Source organism: Xiphophorus hellerii, chromosome 8, assembly GCF_003331165.1.
Source record: "Xiphophorus hellerii strain 12219 chromosome 8, Xiphophorus_hellerii-4.1, whole genome shotgun sequence".
Classification (NCBI taxonomy): domain Eukaryota; kingdom Metazoa; phylum Chordata; class Actinopteri; order Cyprinodontiformes; family Poeciliidae; genus Xiphophorus; species Xiphophorus hellerii.
The window spans coordinates 12,872,150-12,898,635 of record NC_045679.1 but is presented as its reverse complement, the minus strand read 5'-3'; the positions used below and the strand labels follow the sequence as shown (position 1 = coordinate 12,898,635).

At 37.0% G+C, this 26,486-nt stretch overlaps 1 protein-coding gene across 2 annotated transcripts; it reads left to right on the top strand.

The window, feature by feature from the left end:
• Nucleotides 1-2,762: 2,762 nt before the first annotated feature.
• On the top strand, nucleotides 2,763-24,196 carry LOC116724326 (neural proliferation differentiation and control protein 1-like). Of its 2 annotated transcripts, none has more exons than XM_032569944.1 (9): nucleotides 2,763-3,111; nucleotides 13,488-13,634; nucleotides 21,035-21,142; nucleotides 21,227-21,460; nucleotides 21,715-21,781; nucleotides 22,612-22,702; nucleotides 22,854-22,933; nucleotides 23,012-23,111; nucleotides 23,193-24,196. In XM_032569944.1, the coding sequence occupies exons 1-9, from the start codon at nucleotides 2,985-2,987 to the stop codon at nucleotides 23,262-23,264; spliced, it is 1,026 nt and encodes a 341-aa protein (XP_032425835.1). In that variant the 5' UTR covers nucleotides 2,763-2,984; the 3' UTR covers nucleotides 23,265-24,196. The 2 variants fall into 2 exon arrangements, with proteins under 2 accessions (XP_032425835.1, XP_032425834.1); XM_032569943.1 differs by having other exon boundaries at nucleotides 21,029-21,142.
• Nucleotides 24,197-26,486: the final 2,290 nt, after the last annotated feature.

The following is a 26,486-nucleotide window of genomic DNA, read 5'->3' as shown; positions in this document are numbered from 1 at the left end:
CTCCTATTTCTTTTTTAAAATCAAAGTTTTTTTTTTATTCTTCTCTGAACAAAGCGTAGTGCAAACCATTAGACCTTCTGGATTAATATGGATTTCATTCAAAATGTAAATAAACCTCTTGCAGGTTTTTTTGTTTTGTTTTTGGTATATTTACAAATAAAAGTTTGAAATTGCACATTAGATTAAAAAAGTCAGCAAATACTCTCAATTCTGGTGAGCTGAACTTTTCTTTCACAGTTGCTTTCAAGTCAGTCAAAGACAGTGTTGGAAAAAAAAATATTTTGCTTTGTCATCTTTTTGCAGACTTAGAAAAGGTTACGCAAAAAAGTAGGGTAAATGCTTTAGGCTGTGATTTCAAAGCAAGGCTGATCTACATTTAATTCCTCTGTTGTAACTTTTTCTTCTCTAACTGAGCTTTGGACTTCCCCTTCTAGAAAAGCAATAATCAGTCAGGCCAGATTTGTTCTAGTTCTAGTCTGGGACAGAATAAATCTTCCATGTTTGTTTTGTCACTACTAAAAATATTTCAAACGCCCGCTGATTGGTGAAGAGTTGTCTCATAAGAACAAATTAATCCAACTTCAACAGTAAAAAAAAAAAAAGCTAAATTGGGCGATTTATTTCATTCTGCGTCATGAGATAAACTAATTAGGACGTCATGTATAGTAAACTGGTTCCTCCACGTCATGGCGCTGCTACATCTAATCGCCAGTAAACTGGTGCCTTCAGGTGCTGTGGGAAAGTGTTGGTCATACTTGATGTTCGTTGAGTGAAATTAAAATGAAACGTGGACATTTCTGTCACGTTTTTGGGTAATAAAGTAATCGGTTCTCCAGCACAAGTTTTTTTTTGTTCTTTTCATTTGAATTATTTAAAAGATTGTATAAGAAATCCCAGAGATTTTTGTAATAGGTATTGTTTTACTTTTTGTAATTGAGCTCTACTTGTGATAATTGAATCAGTATAAAGGGTAAGATCCTAAAATATTCACTTTTTTTCTTTTATTTACTTTATTACTAGTTTAATAATATTGTGTTAAAAACAACAGGATTTTTTTCACATAAACTTTTCACAATCAAAAGTCAACTGATTGTGAATACTAATTTTTATTTTTTTTTATTGTCAGAAAATGTTGCCCTCTTTCTGCTGATTTCTGTAGTTTTTTCTTTTCTTTCTTTGGTCACATTGTTCAGATCACTCCAAAAATTGCTAGAGTAAATACAAAATGCATTAAAGTGATGATTGTGGAAGGCAAGTCCATTCCCAAAACTGTCTTTATTTTCCCTTTAAGTGGTTCTATTCCTCATTAGCATTGGGTAATAGTAGACATTTCCCTGTGCTTATTTAAAGAAGTATTTTGCCATTTTAGGAATCTGGTCTGCACTTGACCAGCACCAGCTGTAGTTCAAATCTAAAATCCTTAGAGTGGTGTCCAAAGTCAATCCTCGAGGGCTAGTGACCTCTGTGGTTTGGATGCTTCCCTGATTAATCACACCTAAGTCAAATGATAGCTCATTATCAGGCCGCTGCAGAACTTGATTACATACTGAGGAGGATTTAAGCGTTTGAATCAGCTGTGTTGGAGCAGGGACTCATCTAAAACATGCAGGGCATTTATGTTTGAGGACTGGAGTTGCTGTTGAAGCATTGTGTGTACAGGCAGCATTGATCTTTGGAAGCTTTATCCTTCTGGGTAACAATGACTGCCTGTTGGAAACTGTCAATTGTTCTTAATTGACTTCACATAAATAATTAGAGTTGAAAACTGAATTCAACTGTTTGTGAAGGCAATAATATATTTATGTTAAGCATCATTTCCCTCTCTTTCGATTATTTAAATTATCTGATAAAAAAGGTTTTTACTTTTTTTTTTTTTAAAGAACTATGCACAGTTCAGCAATAAACATAACTGAATGGACACAATAATTCATATCTTCTGTCTCGTTGCAGGCCAAAAAAAGAGAGAAGATCTAAGAATGAGGAAAAAGAACAATAAAAAATGTAGAAAAAGAAACCTAAACCAAAAACAACATAAAAATTATAACAATAGCTGATCTAATACTCATCCTTGTGGAACACTCATATTACACTTTGTGAGACTGGATGATACAGTCTATTTTTTATAATCCTGACAAATTGAGCTTCAACATGATCTTTTAATTTTATAAGCATGTGTCTTCTGATTTAAAACAATGTTAATGTTAAGCAAGAAACTGGAAAGGAAGGTAAAGATTTCATGGTAAATTCCGACCTCAAGAAGGAAACATGAATACAGAAGGAAATATGTAAAAGCAGGGTTTTACTGCACTGATTCCAATAAAGATTTTTTCATTGATTACTGAAAATGTTTCATATAATTTCCAACAGACTATCTCATTTTCGTTCAGAAACAAGCCTTTTATTGAAGAAAAAATAATTAATAAATAAATCTGCCATGGGTATGAATAATTTTAGACTTAACTCTCCAACTTCAACACATAGCAACCTGTCTGAAAAATAGTTGTGAAAAGTTAATTTTGACATTAAACATTATCACTAGATCTCTCAAATTCTTTATACAGATCTATCAACACACATTCATTCATCTAAATTAACAGAAATCAACTCTATGAGTTTCTGCTTTTGAACTGACGTACTCAAGCAGACTTACTTTCTAATTTACTGACTCGGAAAGAGTCGTGTTGGATTTTACGAGGGAACCCTGAAGGCACCATATCAAACACTTGGCCACCCCTTCCTCCTCCGCCTCCTCCTCCGCCTGAAGCTCCACTATCTTTAGCCCTGCCGCGGATTACGCTGCGCAGTGAGTGTGGGATCAGTCGGACGGCATCCCCTCTGCTCGGTTTACCGCTGCTGTCTGTAACATCGCGCTTAGCTCTCTTTCTGCGCCACTAAAACCATAAAGCAAAACAGAAACAGAAATAAAGTGATGGGGGAATGACAACAACATTCGTCGGTCCTCCGTCAAGCAGAAGACCCCCAGGATGCTGCTGCTGTTTTCCAGTCCGCGGTGCGGCCACCAGCACCGGGCCTCGCTGCCGCTGCTGTTCGCCGCCGCTTTGCCGCTGCTTATGCTGCTATGTTACGTCCCCGTGAGCGCCAGCCTCCCAGGTAAATACTCACATTTATTAAACCTAAAGCTGGGCAAGAATTGCCCAAAAGAAACAAAGGGTTACTAGGTCACCTGTTTCCAGTACTGCTATTTATAGTTTAAAAGAACCCCCGGGCCTTTTTGTAATATACTATTTAATGGACACTTATTGTTTATCATGTAATGTTTGTGTGAGCAGGTTAAACTGACGGGTCTGGAGAAAAGCACGAGGGAAATGAAAATTCCCTGCCTTGTCGGGCAATTTAATCTGTTTCCTTGTAAGCATTTGTAAATAATAGACTCTTAAAAATAAATAAATAAAAAAATGTAAGGAGGTGAATTTATTAGGTCGGGCTAAGGTAGATGCGAACTTTGCGACTTTTTCACCTGGGTACTGAATCCAGATAGGCCAGGTTTACAAATGCACCAGTTATATGCATGCTAAGGCAGACCTTAAATGATGGAAGTCAGTGATAATTTTACAGTGGGGTATTTAGTTCTAAAGTTATTGCTTTTCACCTTTTATACAACTTTTTCTTTAAATTAGTTCCAGAGGCTAAGACAAACCTGTCAAATTGTTTTCAACAACGGATACAAAAATAATGTGAATTCTCTATTTACTATTTACTTTAAAATCCATTCTGCTTAGCTGTGCTTTCACTCTGAGTTCAGGAAAACTTGTAATGAATTTTGTAGAGAACACTAGGTCATATAGTCAATTTAGTTCATTGTTTTCTCTCTAGTTAATGATGAAACAGGATGTGTTGAAAGCCAAGTACAAAACTGATAAATGAATGGAAAATATAATGGAAGGTCAGTGGCGCTGGTGTGACTGGTGAGTTCTGGTTTGGGCCGTATACCATGTAGAGTAGGTTCTGTAATTTTTATAGCTAATTCTATGAACCATGGTAAGCATTAACTAAAATCCAGCAGTGGGTTTTTAAAAGCTTACTTAATTAAATCGTTAAGTTCGAGCTACAAGGAAATCTTGAAAAATCCATCAGTTTATTTATGATTTTGCCCTCTGAGCTGTATGTGGACAGGTTTGTGAGCCACTGTGAGATTTATTAACCCAATTTACTTCTGGGTACATACTGTATATATAATGTGATGGCCTCATGTTTGAACAGACAGGGAAGTTAAGCCGCTTCTCAGCTTTTAGAAAACAGAAAAAAAAAATGATGGGAAAAGCAGCAGCTGAACCGTCACTTTTAATCTTTAGCCTTTATCAGACACACAAAACCCCCAGACAGTGTCCGCATTAGCACTGAACATTCGGTGACGTAGCATTGACACAGGCTGCAGTGAATTTATCTCAGGTTTAAGCAGCGGTAATTGTTCGCTTTAAACCACTGAAGTCTGAAGGCCATTAATGCGAAATGATGTAAAGGATGAATGGAGAAACTATGAGTCAGAGACTGCAGTGTTTTCTTTTTTGTTTGTTTTTTTACTATGTTGGGCAAGTTTTAATCTTTACATCTGACTTTTCTAAACTAAAATCTAAATATTTGGCCACTTTCTTCTTGGATGTTGTGATTCAAATAAATTTATTTGTGAGAATTGTGGAGCTGACTCTACTATTCAATTGTCCATGTTTATTATGTCCATAAACATGGACATAATAAAACTAGAGTACTAACTGGACACAAGAAATAAACATAAACTAGAATCAGTAAGAAGTTCTGAATTAAAGTAAAATAATAATAAAAAAACTGTGGATTCTTAAACTCTGTACTGCAAATACTGTGGATTATATTGTCTGTACTGCAAAATCCTGCTCTGGTTAATGGAATTGATGCAAAAATAATGACTAGAAAATGATATATAGTTGACAAAATTACAAATAAAAATCAAAGTCAACATCTTTTTGTTCCACCTTTTGCTACTCCTACTGGGCATGTCTCCACCAAAAGGAAGCATAGTGAAATTTTTAAATCATGCAACATATATTCTCAACAAAGTTAGTCTGGACTTTGACTAGACCCTTCCATTGTAGCTCTTTAGGGTCCCTGGTGTCAACCTCTGCCAGTTTTTCATTTCCTTTGCTCTGCTGCCTGTGTTTATATGATTACTTTTCAAATCGTCTCTGACCAGCTTTCCTGCATCTATTGAAGAAACACACTCCCACAGCATGGTGCTGCCACCACCATGTTTTACATGTTTTATTTTTTATTTTTTACCACATTGAATGAAAAATAAAACTAAGCAGTGATCGTTGAGTTTCTGTTTATCTACCACATTGTATTCCCTTAAGTACATTGCAGTTTGTGATTTGAGGTGACAAAATGTAAAAAGGTTAAAGGGGTAGGAATACTATTGCAGGTGCAGCATAATGCAGAATATTGTAATTATCTCTCAAACATGCTCAGAGATTAAAAGCTGGAGGATTGTGGGTCTTGTTGTCTTTTTCTTCCTGCAGAGAATATGTTCGGTCTCATCGGCTGTCAGAGGCTTTGATTTGTTTTCAACGTGACAACTGTTGCAGTTGAACGCAGCTTGCTCATAACGGCGAGTGGCAGTGCTGCAGTATGTGGGCTATTGTTCGCATATGTCGTGTGGAAATCACAGGAGCGTTGGAGACGGCACATTCTCCCACCATTCTACTGTGAAATAGCTGCAAAGGAAAGCTGTGTCAGTCTTGTAGGACGCACAGCTCCGCATAAAGTAAACAGGCTTAAATTCAATGTGTTTTCTTCTAAAAGAAGAAAATTGACTGTAGATGGATTTATGACTCTGCAGCTGATTCAGTGAAACACTGACATATCATCAAGTGTAAATATGCCATCAAGCTGGTTTCGAACACTGAGATATGTAGATGGAAGTTATCCAAAATCCCCATTTAAGCAATTGCTTGCATAAACTATGTTTAGTAAGCTCTGAAAGTTCCAGATTTATTGAACATTCAGGGTTTCTTGTATTCTGCACAATCATTCTGTAGCTTTTTATTCAAATATATTTAGTTTTGCATGTTCTTTTTGACTGAAGTGTTTGAGAAGACCTTCTTTCCTCAATATTCTGACTGGGTAGGATCATTGTTGTGCTGCCGAATTTGTTATTCCACAGCCCACTTGGAATCAGTAGGCTTATTACTCAGCGAGCCTTGGCCTGTGGCCTTTTTCCCTCACCAGGATTAAGCTATAACCAGTCACATCCTTAAGTGTCACACTCGGCCTCCTCTTTGCATACACAGTGGCTTTTTCCTCTGAGATTTTTCATTCACCTTTTCTGCCCTGCAGCCAAAGCAGTAATTTACTGTGGGAATTAAGAGCTGGGAAAGGCCAGACGAGAGCACAAGGAGACATTAAAACGTCTGAGAGTATGTAAAAACATTTACATACTTACACATTTTCATGCACTTAACACTCATATATCCAACGATTTTATTTACTTGTTTAGGTTCAGGAATAAAAACAGAAATGCTGGTCATTTTGCTACTTTGGTATTTTGTGTTTTTGTAGGTTTAGTCATTTCAAACCCAACATTTTTGGGTAGAGCAATGTTTCGTAGAGACCATGTGTCAAGTTGCACGGCCCTAAGAACATTATTAACGTATTAAATTTAAGAGCCAATATGAAGTGGGATGGATTGGCAGGTGTATGCAAAGCAGCCAATCCAAGAACAACATTCATTTTACTTGATACTGAAAATCTAGCTTCCGCGCTAGCTACGATGGTTTGCTCTGTGCGCATGAATACGTATTAAGGTGTATTCAGTGATGGCTGTGGTCCACTTTGAATAACATTTACCAGTTTTAGCGGGGGTCGCAATCTGATTTCATATGTGTTGACTGACCCAAATATGGATCAGAACCTCAATCAATGAAGCTTAGGTGTAACATTCCCCAAAAGTTAATGCCATTCTTATGAAACCAGTATTGTGACTTATCACTACTCCGATTTGGATATAAAAAACATAGTAATATCATTGTTGTATGGGGTGTTTTCAAAATTTTCCCACAGTGTGTGGTTGGTAGATGACATCCTGTGACTGACTACTCCTTTTTTACACTCAAGAAGTCAAGTTTGGGGGAAAAAAAAAGAAGCAAAAATGGTAGAGGAGGAACACTGTCTTAAGAACTCACCCCTAACAGTCCAGGTGTGCTGGACTGTTCTTGTCCACATCTCAATAAACTGAAAGACAGAGTGTTTGTAGCACAACTGCTTGTGAAAAGTTTCTCTGGAAATACCCTGAAACTTCAGGAAGAATAAGAAGTAACATTTTTCTGGAATGAGGAACAGATCAGTTTATCGAGCAAAGTCCTTAAAGTAGGACTTTTAATTTAATTGTGCAATAATCCAGTCTGAGTAAAGTTTCAGGCTAGTTGCACAGTTTGGTTTTGGTTACACCTACTCATAGCACAGTAATACTAGACCACAGCAAGATACAGTTTCTCGTAAATATCTTTTTTTATGATTAATGTATTTTACATTGAATCTGGAAGTGAGTCAAAAAGTCCAGGCTTAAGATAAAAAAAACTCCACATCTGGTTTTAAAACGCCTCTGTTATACAGCTCTCTATGCTCTTGAGTTTGACATTGACAGCATTTCAAAAAGAGCTTCACTACAATGGTTTCCTGCTACAGCAGCCAGAAGATGCTTGTCAGCAATGTTGAATTGCCTCATTGTCTCTTGTGTTGTTTCAAAGGGAAAGTCTTAAGCAATACAGCTGATAACCAAGGTTGAAAGGTGGTTCTCAAGCCATCACTGTCTCTGGCTGCATCTTATCCTTTACCAGATATTTAGCTTATTTTTTTCCTCATTTGTCAGCAAACCGACTCATTTGTATCCATCTGAAAACTCAGAACCAGGGGAAACACTCTATTTTCTGTCAGCAGGTTTCAGTGTGTCGGTTTTTGCATGTACGACTACGTGTAGCCACATCCTTACCAAGAAAGCTGCCGTCACATTTACCCAATTCTTAAAAAAATAAAAAAATTGAGGAAGACCTCAACTTAATCAGTAGTGCTCCTGTTCTCTGTCTAGATATCATAGGGTTAAAAAGTCAATCAAAGAAATGTTTCACAATTGTTAGTATTCTTTATTTATTCAACTAGTGATCCAGCAAGATGGTAATTAACCTATCGGTCATGATAAAGAACAAAACAAGATCTAAGATTTATTTTCTACACTATTTATTTAAACCCTTTCAACCTTTAATGTTTGTTGTGGTGTAAGCTGCTCTGCTACACTCATTAATTCCTTGCGGTGTAATTATTTATACTCCTAATTGGCTGACTTGACAGAGGTTGCTGCAAAAGAAATGACACAGTGACAAAGAGAAAAGGCAGACAAAGACCGAAGGCATCTAGTTTCTCGTCATTCTTCCGTGAACTTGTATTCCTTCTCGGTAGCAGATATCTTTAACTCTGTTTTTTTTTTTTTTTATTATTATTTCTCACTTTCTTCTCACCTAAACCTCTGTCTGCTTGCAGAACTGTTGTACTTCCTGTGTCTGTGTGTGTTCATCTGTGCTTTTAACAGGTGCAAAGTTGTGTCCCACTTTCCGCCGGAACGACACAGAGGCGTCCATTGCATAACATGGGAAACAGCGTCTACACACATTTATAAAAAAAAAAAACACTGACAAGCAGTTTCCATTCAAATAGATGTTTAAATTAAGTTTGGGACTTTCCACAATTCTACGACGGGGAAAAACCATTTTCATTTGACTCTGCAGCGTTCTTGTACTTTTATTACAAATCTTTATTGTTGTATGGATATATTTAACACTGTGGGATCTGAAAGTTGTTAGATAATTTCCCAGCAGTTATTTAACTACTTACCAGAAGCAGCTGATTTGGCTGCACATACCAATTTGTCCACATGTGTAAATATTTGTTGCACACTGTCATTCCTTGCTGACGTGTGTTACAGTTTATCCTGATGGCTTTCTTTAATATTGTAGATGTCAACTTGAACTTGGATGAAATAATAATTATGACAACAAAACTTCTATTAATAATAATGGAAGTAAAAGATCAAGATGAAAGTTTCTTTTTTTTCCTAAAGTAGAAACTTAATGAAGGTTTGTAAATGCACCAAGAGGCTTAAGGTGCCTGGTTGTTGAGATTCTTGCAGAAAATGTTTATTCCCATTTTCTTAACTCATTTTATGTATGGAAGTGTAATGGTGCCAAAAATGGCTTGAGTGTCATGGTTTTTGGATTCTTAAAAAGTCTTACAGATTTCTTCAGTGTTTGCTTTCTTGTCATTTTCAGATAATTAAACACATTTTAATGTTGGATAAGAATAAAAATGCAGCATTTAAAATTATGATTTTATTCATAGGCCCTGAACCTAATAACTGGTTGTGCCACCTTTGATGCCAAAAGCTGCCGCTGCTTGTTTGCAGTAGCTGGCAATGAATCTTTGTTGGGATATTGGTCCTCTGTCCCTTTGCAGAATTGTTTTAATCCGCCCACATTGGAATGGTCTAGTGGTATATCATCCTGGTTAAAATTAAGCCACAGCATTTCAATCTGTTTTAAGTCTTTACTTTGATTAGACCACTTCAAAGCCTTTCTTTTCTGTTTATTAATCTATTCAGATGTGGACTTGTGGGTGTGCTTGGAATTATTGTCCTGCCACATTAATTTAGTATACTTCAGTTTAAGATCAAAAACTGATTGGACATCCATAGTTCCCTTGGCTATCACAAAGCACTCTCAGATCTTCAAACTACCTGAGATTAGATAAAAGCCTAAATGTTTTTTGATAAATTAGGAATTAAATCAAATGTATAACTTAATCTTAGCATCAAATATAAACTCTTGGTTCATTTTAGCTGGTATGAAATTTTACAGTTTTCAAGTTTAGCAAAACTAATGATATTTGGGTGACCAGACAAAATGATCGTTGTCACCCATTCTTGTCTACTTTACAGAAATGGTGCCATTTTAACATTAAGTCTCAAACCGCTAGATTGACAAAGCTGTTGAATTCAGCACATTTAGTTGAGATGTACAATACAAAATAATCCACATAGAAATATATTTATATTTTGAAAAGATAAGCAAGATGTAACATGTAAAGGAAAAAAACAACAAAAAAACAAGAGGACTGAATACAGCCCTGTGGGGAACACCACAATGCTGTCTTACTGATTGATGTGGTAAATCTATTCATACTGACAAAACAAAACATTTGTGAGCTTTGATCCCAGTTAATCTAAAAGAGATAAAGCCTGAGCAGAGTTATTGAAAAGTGGTAATTACTCATATCCACCTTTTTAATGAATATTTTTTCTCTATTAGACAGTTCTCTAAAAGCAAGCTAAACAAAAAAAGAAAATTAATTTGCCCTACATAGTGTATTTGTGTTGACTCTCCTTTTACGTACGACATGAGAAAATAAAGCTCATTCAGGCAGGCAGCGGCTGGGTTTGCCCCAGCTGAGGCTAATGAAAGCAAACATTTAGAAACAGGCTGGCCCATCATTTGTTTGGTTTTTGTAATTTGAGATTGACGTAGAAACTCCAAAAGCCGAACACAAACATGTCCTTTAGAGTTCTTTATCATTCTGCCCAAGTGGAGATACACTCAGTGGTTCTATTAAGTGCAGAGAAACCAAACTGAGCTCTTTAATGTTTCCACTTGATTTTGAGTGCTTGGCTTACATCCTGTCTGCTATCTGAGTCAGGAAATGCAAACAATGGGAGTTAAAGAATCTCTGCCTACCAATTTCCTACTTTTTCAGTAAAAAAAAAAAAAACAACAAAAAAAGTTCTGACCAAAATCACAAGCACACATGACTGCATGTTGTGACACTTGTTCCACTGTAGTTACAGAACAGCTTGAAGGAGCACCGAGCTGCACATGTTTTCATATACGTGTTGGTCTGAGAGTGTAGGTGTTTATAAGGCTTTGTGAGAATGTATGCCACAGTTTTTCTTTTCCTGACTGAGTTTCTGCTGAACTCAAAGCTTGGCAACAGCAGCGGCAGATGGTTAGTAAAGTCTTTTTTTTTTTTTTCCCACTTAATTCCAAGGACTAATTTCTGAGTTCCTCTGTTGCATAATGTGCCCTCACTCCTCTTGACTAAACTGAGACCGAACGTTCTGATATGCTTTTGGGATTTATTTTATATTATGTGGTATGTTTTTGTGTCTTGTATTGAGCTGTCTGGGACTTTGTAATTTCCTGTGCTGAAAAATAAAGATCTGTGCCTGTTTGTTGAAAGTAAAGACCTCCCTAACCGCTTTTATGCTGCTTCTAAATCTCAGATATTGATTGTACTGCACCCCAAAGCGTCACCCTTGTTTTTTTTTTTCTCTCTGTCGCCAAATCTCACAGTTTGAGTGTGTCGGTGTTTCTGATTAAATGCATGTTGGGAGAATAATTATCTGCTTCCCACATGAATAACACACAAAGTGCTGACCAAAGGTGTTGAGATTTTCACTGCATCATAATCTTCAGGAGAGCAGATATTTTAAAATTTAGGACAACTGCTTTCATAACAAAAAATGAGAAGCGTTAGCGTGTTCACGAGTCTGTTGAAGCGACAACAGAGGCAAAGACAAAGTGAGACACAGGGCCAGAACAATGTTTGCAGTTTCTGTGAGGTTGAGGTAAATCATTAAATTCATCATAGAAACTGTTTCTCACATGCCATATTGACATGAAATTCATAAACATGCTACCAAAATAGTATAGCGTAATCTTTGTAGATCATCCAGAGACCTATGTCCTCTCATACTTTTATGCCTTCAGCTCACCTCAAAGGTTTTCTACAGGATTTAGATCTTAAGAGGGGTAGGTTTAGTATCTAGTCAGCAATTTCTGCATTGATTTGGCCATATTTCTTGGATAGTTTAACTGCATTTGATGCTTCCAACTGAAAGATTTAAATTTAAGACGCCCTGATATGTCAGAAAAAGCATGATGCCTTTCAGTCTGAGAGGATTTTGAGGGGCTTTGGAACAGAAACAAGCCCTCAGTATCATATATCCTCTACCGTACTTAACAATATGGTGCATTTGTCCACGTTTTCATTCTTTATTTCATGTCAAACTTGCATGGAGTGGGATGGAAACAGACAGATTAAATCTCAAAGCTTTTTTTTTTGGAAGCTCAGGGATTTCTTGTTGTCAGAAGTTAATAGTATTATTTTTTTTAATAAGTCCCAAAGCAGATTTTTCAAATTGCACAGCTGCCTCTCACCTCAGAGTCAGGTCAACCAAAGACATGGAAATCCAATATGCTGCTATTTTTAAGTTCCCTCTATTTCTCTTACCAACATAGGACTACAGCTGAAAATTGCATTGAAATCATATTTTAAAAGAAAATCAAGGAATTGAGTTTGTTTCCTGATCTTGGCACAGTAAATGATAGATGTTTATTAGACATCTTAAAATTTAACTTAGACATCTGCTGATAAATGTTCACTTTTAGCCCAATTTTATCTTTTATTAATTTATGCATTACTTTCTTAATCTTATGAGAGTATTGATACACTTTCAGTGAGGAAATCAATGACTTTCTGCATCTTGTGTGACAATCGGGTTCAGGGCAGGAAATGGTTGCTATAATCTAATGTTCTAAATTTTCCCACGCCACATTAATGACTAATTATAACTATAAATCAAGGAAGTCTTCTTGTGACCATGCGCAGAGAAGAAGGAAGGGAGGAAAATGAAAATCTTCAAAGCTTTGTTTAAAAATGCAAGCAAAGTTTTCACTTTTGAGAAAGGAAGGGAGCGACTACAGAGGGAAGCTGCAACCAAATGTCAGGTCTAACGCAAGGCTGGAGAACACTGACCTCATCTTCTGTCTCTCCCCGTCATATCACTCCATGCTGCATCTGTTATGACAACATCTACGCCTGCTGTGCTGTTCACCTTTAGCTGGGCCCACCACACTGCACCGCAGTGCTCATTATCAGCCTCTCTCTGCCCTCTCCTGTCATACACACCTGCTATGACCTCAACACATGCCTGGGTTCTCACCAGCTGTGTGTGCTTGTGCATGCGTCTAAATTAAATTCATTCAGACAGACAGTAATGAGGCCAGGTGATTATCTGAGCCGATAGTGGGAGAACATCAGTCTTTATTTGGGTTTGACCTGATTAAACCGGCTGAAGAGTTTTGCCATGATCACAACACTGCAGTGGAGAGATATTTTTTTTCTTTTTAATTTTCATGTTCTTTTTGGTGAATGTGTTTAGCTGAAACCGAATCCGAGAGGTTTAATATAAAACACGTTGACGCTGCTTGTCAGGAACTGTGACATCAGCATGCAAACTCTTCAAGGTGAGATGTTTTTGATTTTAAGATGAAAGACGCCCACAAATGAGAGAAGAGACTTACAGAGTTGAGTCACATCTTATTCACAGGACTTTTGGCGCCGCGTCATCTCCTGTACAGTTCTTAAATTTTTTTTTGTATGTCTCTCTCCCTTAGCTCACAAAAAGTGCCCTCCGCCGATAGACTGCGCCCGGCAGAGACGCCACCACTGCCACTCACCATCGTCTGACTGCGGCTCCTGCCTCTTCCCGTTTCGGGAGAACGACGAAGGACGCTGTGTGCCGAAGACGCACCATAAAAATGGTATGAACAGAAAACATCAGACGCCGTACACTTACACACTCTGCATTCAAGTATCTTTTAATAACAATAATATAAAAACAATAATAAATATGAATTATTTTCATTCCTAATTTTATAATTATTGTTATGGTTATTATTATAACACTTATGTTCTTTTTCAAATTAAAAAAACAACTATTGATCCCAAAGGGAAATTAAAATTCTTTTTTTTATATATAGTAATGAATAAGATTATTAATTATTCGTCCCCCTAAGTGCAGACCAGTGTCTGTTAAACTGAAACTAACTGTCACAATGGTTTTTAACATACTTACAGTCAGATATGTGGAAACAATTTGGAGACATAGCACATTTTTTGTCATAATAAAGTATTAATATAATACATATGAAACTTTATGTTCCAACAGGCTGAGAGGATGCAGTAGAACTAGGTGCTGTCCCCTTTATAATAGAGAAATACACAAAGCATTTCTCCATTAAATAAATTTACTTCAAAGATTTTCCCACAATTTCCTGTGTGAGGTTACGCTACTGCAATAAAAGCTGAATTTATTTTAAGACTATGTACACACCTTTATCAGTAGAGCAACAGATGTGGCCAATGATGCATTTATACTAAACAAATGAGAATGTTTTTGAGGCTCAGTGTCTCGGTCAAAGAGACGTGAGTATGTAACAGCAGTGGGGCTCAAGCAGTTTATTGTCCAAATGAAAACCAGTTCTCTATAAAGCTAAGCCATGGCCGCCCTGTGCCTTTTTAAGCATGTAAGCATCTATCAATTCAATTCAGCTGTACTTGCTTCTCTGTTCAGCTGTCATTTCATCTGTGTTTTTGGTTGTTTTTTTGCCTTTCCTTCCTTTTTCCCATTTATGCCTCTCCCAGCTATAGAGCATTTTCAGCATTAATCCTGCTCTGTCCCTGCTGTGTTTTCAGCACATACACATATATGCACCGCCCCCGCACTGGCAGCCTTAATCACTGCAATAACATGTTTCTCTCTCTCTTTTGCCCTTCATCTTCATCCCTGAATTTAATATCACTCAATAAAACAGCCAGGCAGTGGGGAAAAAAAGTCTCATTTTTCTGATTTCTATAATAGTTTGTGCTGTGTTCGAAGCAAAACCTGAAATTTCAAAATATTAAAGTAAAGTGGTTTGCCTCAATATAAACAACATACATTTATGTCATTGGGGGTGTTGAACCTCTGCAGGGTTAATGAATTGGATGGGAATTAGCAGTAGGAGATGATCCAGGAGAAACTTGCCTCAACTAATTGCAAAGCATCAGATTAAAAAAAAAAAAAAATGTTTGGTTGAGCAGGAGAAAAGTTCATGTCATACAGAGGATGAGGGGATTTTTTGTGCAGCACTATGAGTTTGTGTGTGTGGTATGAATTTGGTACATCATGCAGACGTTTAAGCTGCATAGTGGTTACATAAAGTCTTTGGAGACTACCGAACACTCTGATCCGCTCGGGAGAGTGACTCTTATTTTCACACTCGCCACTCAGACCCACGAGGTGGTGTTCTGAACAGATGAAATCCTCGCTGTTTCCTTTAATTACTCAGATTCGCACAAAATGATGTGTATTTGCTTCGTCAGAGGCATCGTACGCCTTTTGACGCGTCAGAAAACAATAAAGAGCTTCAGGCCAGCTCCTGGCGTGGTACAGTTAGGCAGCTTTATTCACTGCCTGGAAAATATCACATTGGCGCTAACGTTCATGCCAGATTATTGAAAAAATAAATTACAAAATTTAAACTTTGTTGCTTAGTTTGTGCATCAGTGGGAGGTGGTAATTAAAGAGCTGTGTTTCTGATCCAGGATGCTTCTGTCGTCATTTCAGTTGAGCTCCACCCAGATTTAAAGTTTGTTTCACAGCTTATCAGGCTGCTTTCAGCAGGTTTTATTGTTAGGAATCTGTAACTTCTGTCGTCATTCTGCTCTAAATTTCTCAGAATTAGAAAGAATTTGCAAAACTGTTTATTTCTGATTCATGGACTGTCTCATTTAACAGTAAACACTTAATTCAGTTTTTTATCAAGCACCAATTAACAACAACGCCTTCTTTACAAGCAGGCAAACGACTCCAATTCAATGTGCTCAAGAATTGACCTTGAGCGCATTTATTCATACACAGATTTAAACACCTCTATTTTCTGAATTAAGCTGTACAAAAGGCCTTTTTATTGACACCAAACTGAAGTAAATAATTTTCTGTTCCACAGCCCGTGCTGTGGTGAATGTCCAAAACGTAATGTTTGTGTGTGTGATGATCAGATTCTACTAGTTTAGATCAGTTCCATCTTTCCTGAGAAGCCAAATGAACATGCATAAAACAAGTTCTGTTTTATTCATGTTTTGGGATTGTGTCCTTTGAGAAGATAAACAAATAGGGTGAAAAGAATACAATTAATTTTTTGGTCCGTCAGTGACAGGGTGGGAGGCCTGGATTACCAGTATAGATTCACTCATGTTGTACAACAATAAATGCACCAAATATTCAGAGTTCACAACATATTTCATGTTATCAGCTGATGGATGTAGAGCATTCACAGTAAGGGAACAGGTAGGCAGAACTGCCATTTTAAGCAGGAGCTGCCTGTGTTTGTCATGGAGGCGTTCACTGCCATTAGTAAACAGATAATATGCCTCAAAGCCATGTCTTCTGGTTAAAAGCACAAACAGAGCGACAGAAGAGACATTCTTTAAAAGCAGCTGTATTATGTACATGGTGAAGGCAGGGCGTGAACAAAGTGGGTTTCTGGTCTTTTACAGAGTAGCTTTTGTGTCCTTTCTAGCTTTTATCTCCATCATCCAGTTTGTTTCCCCTTTCATGTTGTTATCTGTCGGCGTCTGGCAACTGTTGGACTAACATGCAATTGCCGTAAACATCCAGCTGCAGTTTGGTAACAGAAGATCTGAAAAATGCCTAAATGAAAAGTCCTTGTGCGATTTTATTGTACCAGATATTAAAGCCGTTGTTTTATCCTCTCAATGATTTGATTATAGTGATTTCAGCTTGAAAAGACTCTTATTTCACATATTGGTTCGATATTGTATTATCTTCACTAATCTACGAATTAAATCTGAGCTTCTTTATTCTAAGTTTAACATTGATCATCACATGTGATCAGTTTGAACGTTTTAATTTACACTTTGGCACAATTGGGAATTACAGCTGCTAACATTTTTAGCTGGTGTTGTATAAAAAGGAAGGTGCCAAGTGTATTTCATTAGCACCTGCTAAAGACAATTATCTCCTTGCTCAAAGTAACAAAGTGAATGAAACTTACAGAATTTTAATGGTTATTAGCATTTGACAATATTTATACAGGTGTTTTGCTTGTTTTTGGGTTTTAAACGTTATTTAAGTGATATGGATGTGTATTTTTGTTTTCATTTAGTTTGTCTAGCATTCCTTAGTCTTTTTGTAGATACGATTGACATTAAGATTTGGAATCGATCAAGATTAATATAGTGTGGAAAAATTTGATTTGAAATGTGTATAAATTAAAATCATCTATTCAAGTTCTGGATAGATGAATGGATCAGGCTGAATATGTAATTTTGACATTAAACCTCCGTAGAAACCCTTGGTTTTTCTACAAAGGTGTATTATTTTTGCAAAGCAGAAGTTGAAAGGCAGGTGAGGCTGTTTGCAGTCATTCAGAGCTGTGCACTCAGCTGTGACTACCTTTATTCGGCTTTTGGGACACCAACTCAGATATACGGCACTCTGTCCAGTAAAGGAAAGAAATTTCATTATATAGTTCTCCTCTCTTTTGTTCTGATACCAAAACACATTAAGTTGTAATTGCATGTCTGCTTTCTTTTAACTCAATGGTTTGCAGAGATTTTCTGTAGACTCACTGGAGAACAGAGGTACATCTAAAGACTTGGCATAGAAAAGTTTATTTTTTTCAGTAAGTCAGTTCAAAAATGTAGCATATATAGATGGACATATAAGTCATATTTATCAACCTGAAGAGAAATAATCGACTGAAATATGTAATGGCACGTGAAATAAATTTTTATAGTTTTTAAATATTATTGATTACTCTAAATCAAATTTAAACATCAATCGGTAGTATATATCTTTAGTTGGATCATCAAATAGTCCTAATTAAAAGTTTTTAAAAAATCTCCATGTTGATTGTTGTTCTCTGATTGCCCTCTAGGTGGCAGCAGAACATTATTGCGGTGATTAGCTGGTGACTTTTATTTTTCAATTAAAAATGACAATGTTTTCTAATGACTTACTCCATATCAAAATCAACATTTTAAATCACTATTTATTTATTTAAATTTAGCTCAATATTTGTTCGACTTTCATACGTTTTACATTTTTGGAAAAGGACTATACATGTATAAAGAAATTAGGTTTAATTGATGGCATGGTAACTGAAAGAGGTGCACAATTTCAACCTTATTGAACAGAATTAATCAGTGATAAACCAGAGATATTCTTGTGTTTTCCTTTTTATTTGAATCGGTATATGTATCTGTTCAGCTTCGGGGCAAAATATTGCCAAAAACAAATTTTAAAGCAGTCATTATGGTTGGATGATTTAGTTTGAAATATTGTTAATGTTAGAATTACAGATGCACAAATCTAATCTGCCATAAATCAGAAGATCCCAGTTTTGACTTTTTTAAGCTTATGAACATATCACCCAATAACATCTGGATAGTTTTGCAGCTCCTTAGTTTTCTCCACTCACTATCAAATAACCTCTAGCACATTTCTTCATTTTTTTTGTCTTATTGTCCTATGGAAAAATACAATTTGGCCCAAATAAGAAATTGGTTTGGGCCAGAAAAGCTAGATCAATGCATCATCTAATCACATGAGGGTTTATTGTAGTTGATTGCAAGTTGCAAATCTTGATACTTCTTAACAGGAAGAAGTAAAAAAGGTAATGCATGTGTGTATGGTTTTTGGTGGAGCAGGAAATGTGAGTGGTTTTTAAGTGGGAAAAGACAACAGTGTGTGTGACACACAATCCCTGTTGAGATGTTTAGTGTTTGTTTGTTGTACCAACCTGCCCCCCTGTGTGCTTCCCAAGAGGGTATGGGGTCATTATCAGGCCGGTGACAAAACTCTCCTTCTATAAGGAGAGGTATGTATGCTGTACACAGCCCGTACTTTTATAGGTGACTTCTCTGCAAAGCTCTCTCTCTTTTTTTTTATTAATTAATGTATTTATTTATTTATTTTAAGCAACATTCAAAACGTCAACAACAAATGCTCCGCCTCTTTATATTCGGACCTGTATGCAGCCAGCACACAGGCACAGTTGGCGCGCTCAGCCACCTGCAAAGTGCAGATGGCGCATCTCGCCTCCACAGACACCTGCCATGCAGTGCACTAAATGGCCATTAGTGGAGGGGGGTGAGGAAAAAAACAAAGCAGTCAGTGAAAGTGCTGCTATGTCATATCGAACACATTAACTCAGCCAGATGGTCAGCCTTCTGGAGTGAAAGTGACACTGTAATCGCCACCATAATTTAGGTGGACACTTATTTTGAAAGAGTTACTGGTCACCACTCAGTTGTATTTTTTTTTTGATGATTATAATCAACAAAAGAGCGAAAAGACAGGATGTTTTTATTTTAAAATCCACTTTAAGTTTATGCGTTTCCTCACCGTCTTTGTCGGCGCTAATAATAAATACACGTGAGGCTTTATGGAGGGAAATAACTCTTTGATGACCTCCATTACCAGCAGGCTTTGGAGTCTATTGTAACTGCAACAGGACAGACCCGGTGAGGCCGAGGTTTGGCTGATTGCTCCGGGGACATCCCCCGCCCCCTGCGGTGCTCCTTCCCCTGGCCACACACACACTGCGGACCCCGGTCGCCCTGGAGCCCGTGGCTGTCCCACTGGAATGCAGTTTGCTGTCTGGTGCAAAGGGCTGTTAACAACAGTTTAGTATTGTCTGGCTTTTTTTAACCAGCTCCTCAAACAAACAACACACACAGGCACACTCCTTGTCTGTCATTATACACGTAAGATGCTGAAAACACCTGTGCAGTCATGTACGCTTGCTTAAACCCAAATGTGTGTCTTTCCTGAGTGTCTCTTTTATCTAAAGTCACTGCGATAATGTAAAGATGGTCTATATTTTCCATGTCTGTTTAGAAAGTTTTTGCTTTATCTCGTTTAGCTAATAAAATGACACATGTTTGTAATGTTTTAAGAACAGATTCAATATGTTAGTTTTTTTTAATGAAGAGACACTTATTTGGCAAAACAAATCAAGTAGATGAGTAGATATCAATTTACCAAAGTAAAATGGGACAAGGATTGAACATTTTCAGATAAATATTTAAAAAAATACTCAAATATGTTAAGTAAAAAATTGGCAACAACTAAATTCATAAATAGATGAATTTTCAGTATCAATGGCTATGAGCCACTATAAATAAATAAAACCACAGCCTCTGTTATAAGCAGCTCAATACAGCCATAAACAAAAGACATAGCTAAATATAATTAGAAATAAATTAATGTATGAACAATATTTAGATATATTTTTGGTTTAGCTGCTTTATAAAGGCTTAATGAAACAATTAACTTTCTGTCTTTCCTGTTTTTACTGTGATCTTATTTTTGGAGATCGTTTTAACACAAAATGCACTTGGGTAGTTTTTATCTTCTAGTTAAACCTTAGTTTGTGAGCAAACTGTACTTTTTTTTTTACTTAAATTCTGAAAATGTTCTTAAGTATCTCTGATATGGATCCCTGATACGGATCCATTCTGATATAATGGAGAGCTTGAACAAGATACCAGAAGCTTTTGATTTTTCTGGCTTATTTGAAGTTTTGTACTGATAATTTAGTTATTTTGTTATACTGATTCCTAGAGGGGAAGAGCAGTAAGTATGAGAAAATGGCAAGACATTTCTTTTTGTTTTCCTTTCTTTAGTTTAAATTGTATTTCTAAATTTAAATTAAATATAGAAAACATTAACAGGAATTTATTGTTACAGGAAACCACAGCAAGAGTGAGACAGTTTCCCCCTTACAGTGAATGCAGCATAATTCAAAAGTAAATTAGGAGGTAAATAAAGATTAGAAAGGTGGGTTTCCTCCACTGCTGGGGGGGAATATGTGGTATTTTTCCACTGGGATTCGAAACTGCTGGAGGAACCTAGGGCCCCAAACCTAAACGTATAAATGAGTTTGAGCCATTTATGAGTCGGTCATGTTATAATTGACCTCAGCGGTCAAAAATATGTTTCCAAAGACAGAAAATACATATATATTTTTTAATCTCATGAGTTCTATCAAATTTAAAGATTTCATATTAAAGCGTTTTAAGTTTAAGGAAGCATGAAAGTTACTTATGAACATAACTGAAACTTTAAATGTTTTTTGTTGGTTAGGCAAAGTGAGGACCTTCACTGATTTGGACGAAGAAATAGATTTCCTTCACTCCATCATAGAAAAACAGGAAGTGTCGAAGATAAAAACAACAAAAAATCAACCACAAAAAACTGGTAAGAAATCAGCCACAAATTCAGCAAGGTGACATTTATATTATAGTTGCTGAAATTCATCTAAATCTCTGTCTGACCTTCCAGGTTCCATTTCCTCTCCGGCGGATCTTAAGGACAGCAGGACAGGAGCATCTGAACAAAAATCCCAGAATAAGAACCGACTGTTGGGGGAAATCCCACGTAGCACCACGGCAGCTCCGATACCCACGGGCGCCGCCTTTCCCAACACGCCAACCCCGCATCCCAGGTTCACTGCAGCTGATGGCCGAGCCGGCCCTTTAGTTGTGCCCCATCCCAAAAATGACACCATCATTGTCAGTGAGTGTTTAACTCTTTTTATTAGCAGACATTGTTAGGACTTAAATCATACGGATCTCTATTGAAGCAAAAATACCTTTCATACAGTAGATATTAAATCTTAACCAAATCTCTCTGTTATGATCATAACTGCTAAAGAATTACATTTTTTAACTATATGAAGAGTATCTCATCTAACTTTTTATCAGAATTTTAAATTCCATTTTATAAATGCTTAATAAATTATTTCCTTCTTTGTGTTCATTTTTCTGCAGTCATAATCTCGCTGTGTGTTATTGTGGGCACCGTGTGTGTGATCTTGGCTTCTGTCTGTTACGTCAAGTAAGTATAAAGAAAGGCAAAAACTATACGATGTTATTGCTCCAGTTGGAGCAAAGTGTTTAGTTGAATACCTTATGAAATATTGACTCTTTCAAACAGTTTTACTCCAGAGCCAAATGATGATGGAACATTAAGCTTCGCTGATTTTTTTCCCCTCAAAACTCCGCATTTTTAATTACATGAAACATTTGATTAGTTTCTTGTCATTTTAATTATTTATCATGAAAGGCATAAAGCTAGATTGACGGTCAGTCAAACACAGGTGGTTCTTTTGGCTCATTCAGTGGCATTGCTGAATAATATTTATTAAACTTCCTTTTTGAATGGATTAAGCTTAGAAGTCTGCCTTTGAATAGTACCCACATTTATGAGGAAATCTAAAATAAAATGTCTTGTTTTCAGCAGATAGATTTGTTGTATGATTTAAGATATTTAGTGACATCTGCAGGTAGTTGTGCGTACTGCATCCAGATTGCTCAAATTCCACAAAATGTTATTCTGAGATTTAAATTCTTCCACCTAAATACTATACACTGGCATCTTGAGTGTATTTATTAATCAGAATGAGAAATCATTTTTATGTGTACTGACTAGAGACAGCTTTTTAAGCATGGTTATTCTTTATTTTAGTTGCCACTTTCTCAGACTGTATTGAAATGAATGCTTGAAAAAAAAACATGTCTTAACACTTCATGCTGACTGAAATGCAAACCATAAGGAGTTTAAAATGTATCAAAAAGTCAGACTTTAGAAATCTTCATAATTTGAGGGAAAGTATGAGAACATTGCGCCTAAGTTGATTCTAAAGTTGATCATGACTCCCCCTGCAGGCTGCGCACAGAATCACGCCTAGCTGAGAAGGTGGACTACCCTGCTTTCAGAGGACCGAGCGTTCCTCCAACTCCAGCCAACGGTTCATCAGTAAGTCCCCCCTCACCTCTCGTTTTTTTTTCCACTTCATCCTTATTCTGCAAAAACAAGATGTACAACACCCCCACCCCACTCTACGCATCCAGATTTCAGTTACTAACATCATCCACGCTTATCTCTCTCTCTGTTTTGTCCCCATAAGACACTTGATAAGACACTGGCTGAAAATGCTCAGATGTATCACTATCAGCACCAGAAACAACAGATGCTGTCAATGGGAAGGTACGTTTCCCATCTCTGTCTCCACACAGCCTTTTGTGGTGTTTTTGCCATAACTTACAATCTCCATTTCTCTATCAGTCACAAGCCTGAACAGAAAGGGCTCGACGCTGAGGCCACATCAGACGAAGAAGAAGTAGGAGGTGGCTTCACAGTGTACGAGTGTCCTGGACTCGCCCCGGTGAGCACGCAAACACCTGAACCCCTTCAAATGATTTCTGATTGGATGTTTTATTGAAATCCTTATCATCTTTCTTTCCAGACTGGAGAGATGGAAGTTAAAAATCCTCTGTTTGATGATTCAACTCTGGATTATCAGGGGATTCCTAAGTGAACACTGAACACTCGCGCGCGCATACAAAAAATTTCTCTGGAAGAAAGCTCCTATTTTCTCTCTGCCTGCATGGAAATCGAGAATGATATTGTGGAAATGATTGTTTTCTCATCCGCCTTTTTAACACATAGGCCCCACTATGGCTTTTTAATGCTACAAATATGTAATCAGTTCCCTGTTAATTTATTCCTGTCAATGTTGTAGAGAAACTCTATCTTTTAATTTAATTTTTGTTGATTTAAGTCGAAGTCAAGCTAGTGTTAGTGTTTTGTTCTGAGTGTTTGATTCTAAGTTAATCTCTTTATTCTTTCTTTATTTTTGCAGCTATTTCCAAAGAATACCATAACAGATGATATATATCTATATGTGTATATATATCACACATATACTTAGGAATATTCTACTAACGCAGATACCCTCTCTAATTTTGTTTTAACAGAATTCATATCAGTTTTCTGTAAAAATGCATCATAAAATGGTCATTGAACTGTAACTGCTGGTGTTGCTCGTGTATTTTCCTGTCCTGTAGGCTGCACATGAAGATTTTGAGATGATAAAGTATAGATATTAAAGTTATATAGGTGAAAATGAAGTACTTAATGCTGTCTTGCATGGTTTGACTGTATTGTTTTAGTCATGGCGAAACTTCGATGGATCGTTCTGCCTCCATGTGTGTGCGTCATATTGCCAATGGAGGGAGGAAAAGTGACTTTCCGAGCACTTGAATGAAATTTGAGACAAGCTGTACCTCTAGATGTTTTACTGGCAATCATAATGATCCTGTAGTGTCCCTCTTTCCAATCTTTGGGCTCAAACTATCTATGTGCTGCAAAATGTACATACAAAGAGTGAGATTGTTCACTTTTTATAGATATTTGTACATGCAGACTAAAGATTGAAAATTAAACTTTTTACCACATGTGGAGGAAAAAGTGAGGTTTTCATTTTGTGCTTGCCATAGTTTTCATATACAGTGTCCCTATGCAGTCTGGAAAAGTTTGGAATTTGTTGTCAGTGTTTTCCAGGTCTGGATAAGTGTGGGAAAATATCTTTTATTCTTTCCTTCCTTCCTTCTGTCATCCCATCCTCCTATATTTAAATTTTTTCTTGCTCATATATGTACTTATACTTTCCTTGTTCTTCATTCTTTCATTCAATTCTTTTCTTTCTATCCTTTTTATATAGTTTCTTACAATTCCTAAGATATTTCTAATTGAAAATCTATTACATTCTGTTTCCCTTTTCAATTAATATATTTCACAAATGCCAACAGGCTTGGTGTGTGGCTGAATTTACTCTTCTTTCCACAGCTGGGAAGGAGGGTGAAAAATAATCTTCAGCCCTCACTGTTAGAGGACTACAGCAAAGAAAGCCATTTTCAAAAACTATTTTCTACATTATCAGACACTGAATTAGAAAAAAAAAAAAGCTGAAACGGACAAACGGAAAGCTTCAAACACAGATTTATCTCAAATTCTGCAGTTTTTGTTGCACTGTTACTGCATAAATGATAACACTTATAAACAAGTGTGGAAGCAACATTTTAAAAAAGAGACCCTACAAATTCCTCTGTTTTATTTTATTTTATTGTGAAGTTGTATGTTGATGGGGAGGGGATGGGTCAGTCTCCCTTCCCCATTGAGCCACATGCCAAGGGCCATTTAAAGCCTTTGTGCTGGTGGACAGTGGAAGGAAGGCGGCCCACTGGCCCTCGATGAAAACCTGGGTGGGGTGGAGGTGGAGGGCATGTGAAGGTGGGTGTCAAAGGCAGGAGGATCGTTAGGGAGGAAAATCAAAAAGCCGTCAGGCCTGTTTGTGGGGGATGACTGTGCTGCTCAACAGGAGGGACAGGAATCCAAGTGTTGGTATTTTATCAGATCGGGAGCAAAATGAAAGCTGGAATCTTTGTCACAATTCCTGTATTTGCTACCTGGAATTGCAAGAATGACAGAAAATGTAGTCTTTTAATGTGCTTTTTGGGTAATCTTCACCTAAATTAGACATTTTAGCTGGTGGTAATCATTATGTTTGAAGTAATGTCCGAAAACAAGATGGCTTAAACTATGTGGGCCCATAGAAGCGCCAATTAAGTATCAGTAAAGAGCATTGCAAAAGATGAAGGTAACTAAGTGAAGTAAAGTTAAATCAAACTTCCTGTTTGCTTGAGGTATCATATTGGTAAAATTTAAAACAGAAACTTTTTCTCAGACAAAATGAGAAAGAGAGTTGGACATCCTCTTGATCCTGCAATAATATAAGAAACTTATTCTAGGAACTTTTAGACAGGTTTTCCTAGTTGGTAAAAGTTGGGGAAAGTGTGTATTCCTAATTTTATAGCAGCAGTCTTATCAAAAAGGCACAACTGAATCTCAAAATTCATCAAATGATCAGGGATGAGGTTTATCTGCAGCACAGGGAGGTCATCATACTTGGTAACTCAATAAAAAGGGAGCAGGACATGAACTAGATCAATACATTTCTTGTCACCATGCTTCCTTTTCATCACTCACTTTCCCCTTTCTGCTACGGCCTGGATCAGTCCTGTAAGCCCAGGTCACCTAAAACACACATTTAAACACAAGATCTGAGACATCTGTGGGGGTTTCTGGCTAAATACTCACCCTCCCCTCCTCACTGTACCGAGCTATTCAGCAGTTGGTCCCCTTCCCCCCTCTTTTGGACTCCCTGAGATGAGTGCTCTGTAGACCCCCTTTCTCTCCCTCTCAAACCCAGCCTGAAGTCTGCTATCTCTCTTGCTGTTTGCCTTTTTGCATGACAATTATCCTCCCAAGTCCATGGCCCAGGACAATGCTTGTAAGGATGGAGTTTGATGTCTTTTAAGCCGTTGACTCTGGTTGTGGTCTTACAGAGGATCTCTAGTCATGAGCACTGATCCTCAGTGTAAACTGATATCAGAAAATTCAGCAGCATAATTCAAAAGTAAATTAGGAGGTAAATAAAGATTAGAAAGGTGGGTTTCCTCCACTGCTGGGGGGGAATATGTGGTATTTTTCCACTGGGATTCGAAACTGCTGGAGGAACCTAGGGCCCCAAACCTAAACGTATAAATGAGTTTGAGCCATTTATGAGTCGGTCATGTTATAATTGACCTCAGCGGTCAAAAATATGTTTCCAAAGACAGAAAATACATATATATTTTTTAATCTCATGAGTTCTATCAAATTTAAAGATTTCATATTAAAGCGTTTTAAGTTTAAGGAA

What these genes read in the sequence shown, in the direction of transcription:
- LOC116724326 (XM_032569943.1), top strand. Translation starts at nt 2,985, where the DNA reads ATGCTGCTGCTGTTTTCCAGTCCGCGGTGCGGCCACCAGCACCGGGCC. An exon ending in AAATCAACCACAAAAAACTG is followed by an intron (nt 21,143 to 21,226) that starts GTAAGAAATCAG and finishes CTGACCTTCCAG; the next exon opens with GTTCCATTTCCTCTCCGGCG. An exon ending in GCTTCTGTCTGTTACGTCAA is followed by an intron (nt 21,782 to 22,611) that starts GTAAGTATAAAG and finishes CTCCCCCTGCAG; the next exon opens with GCTGCGCACAGAATCACGCC.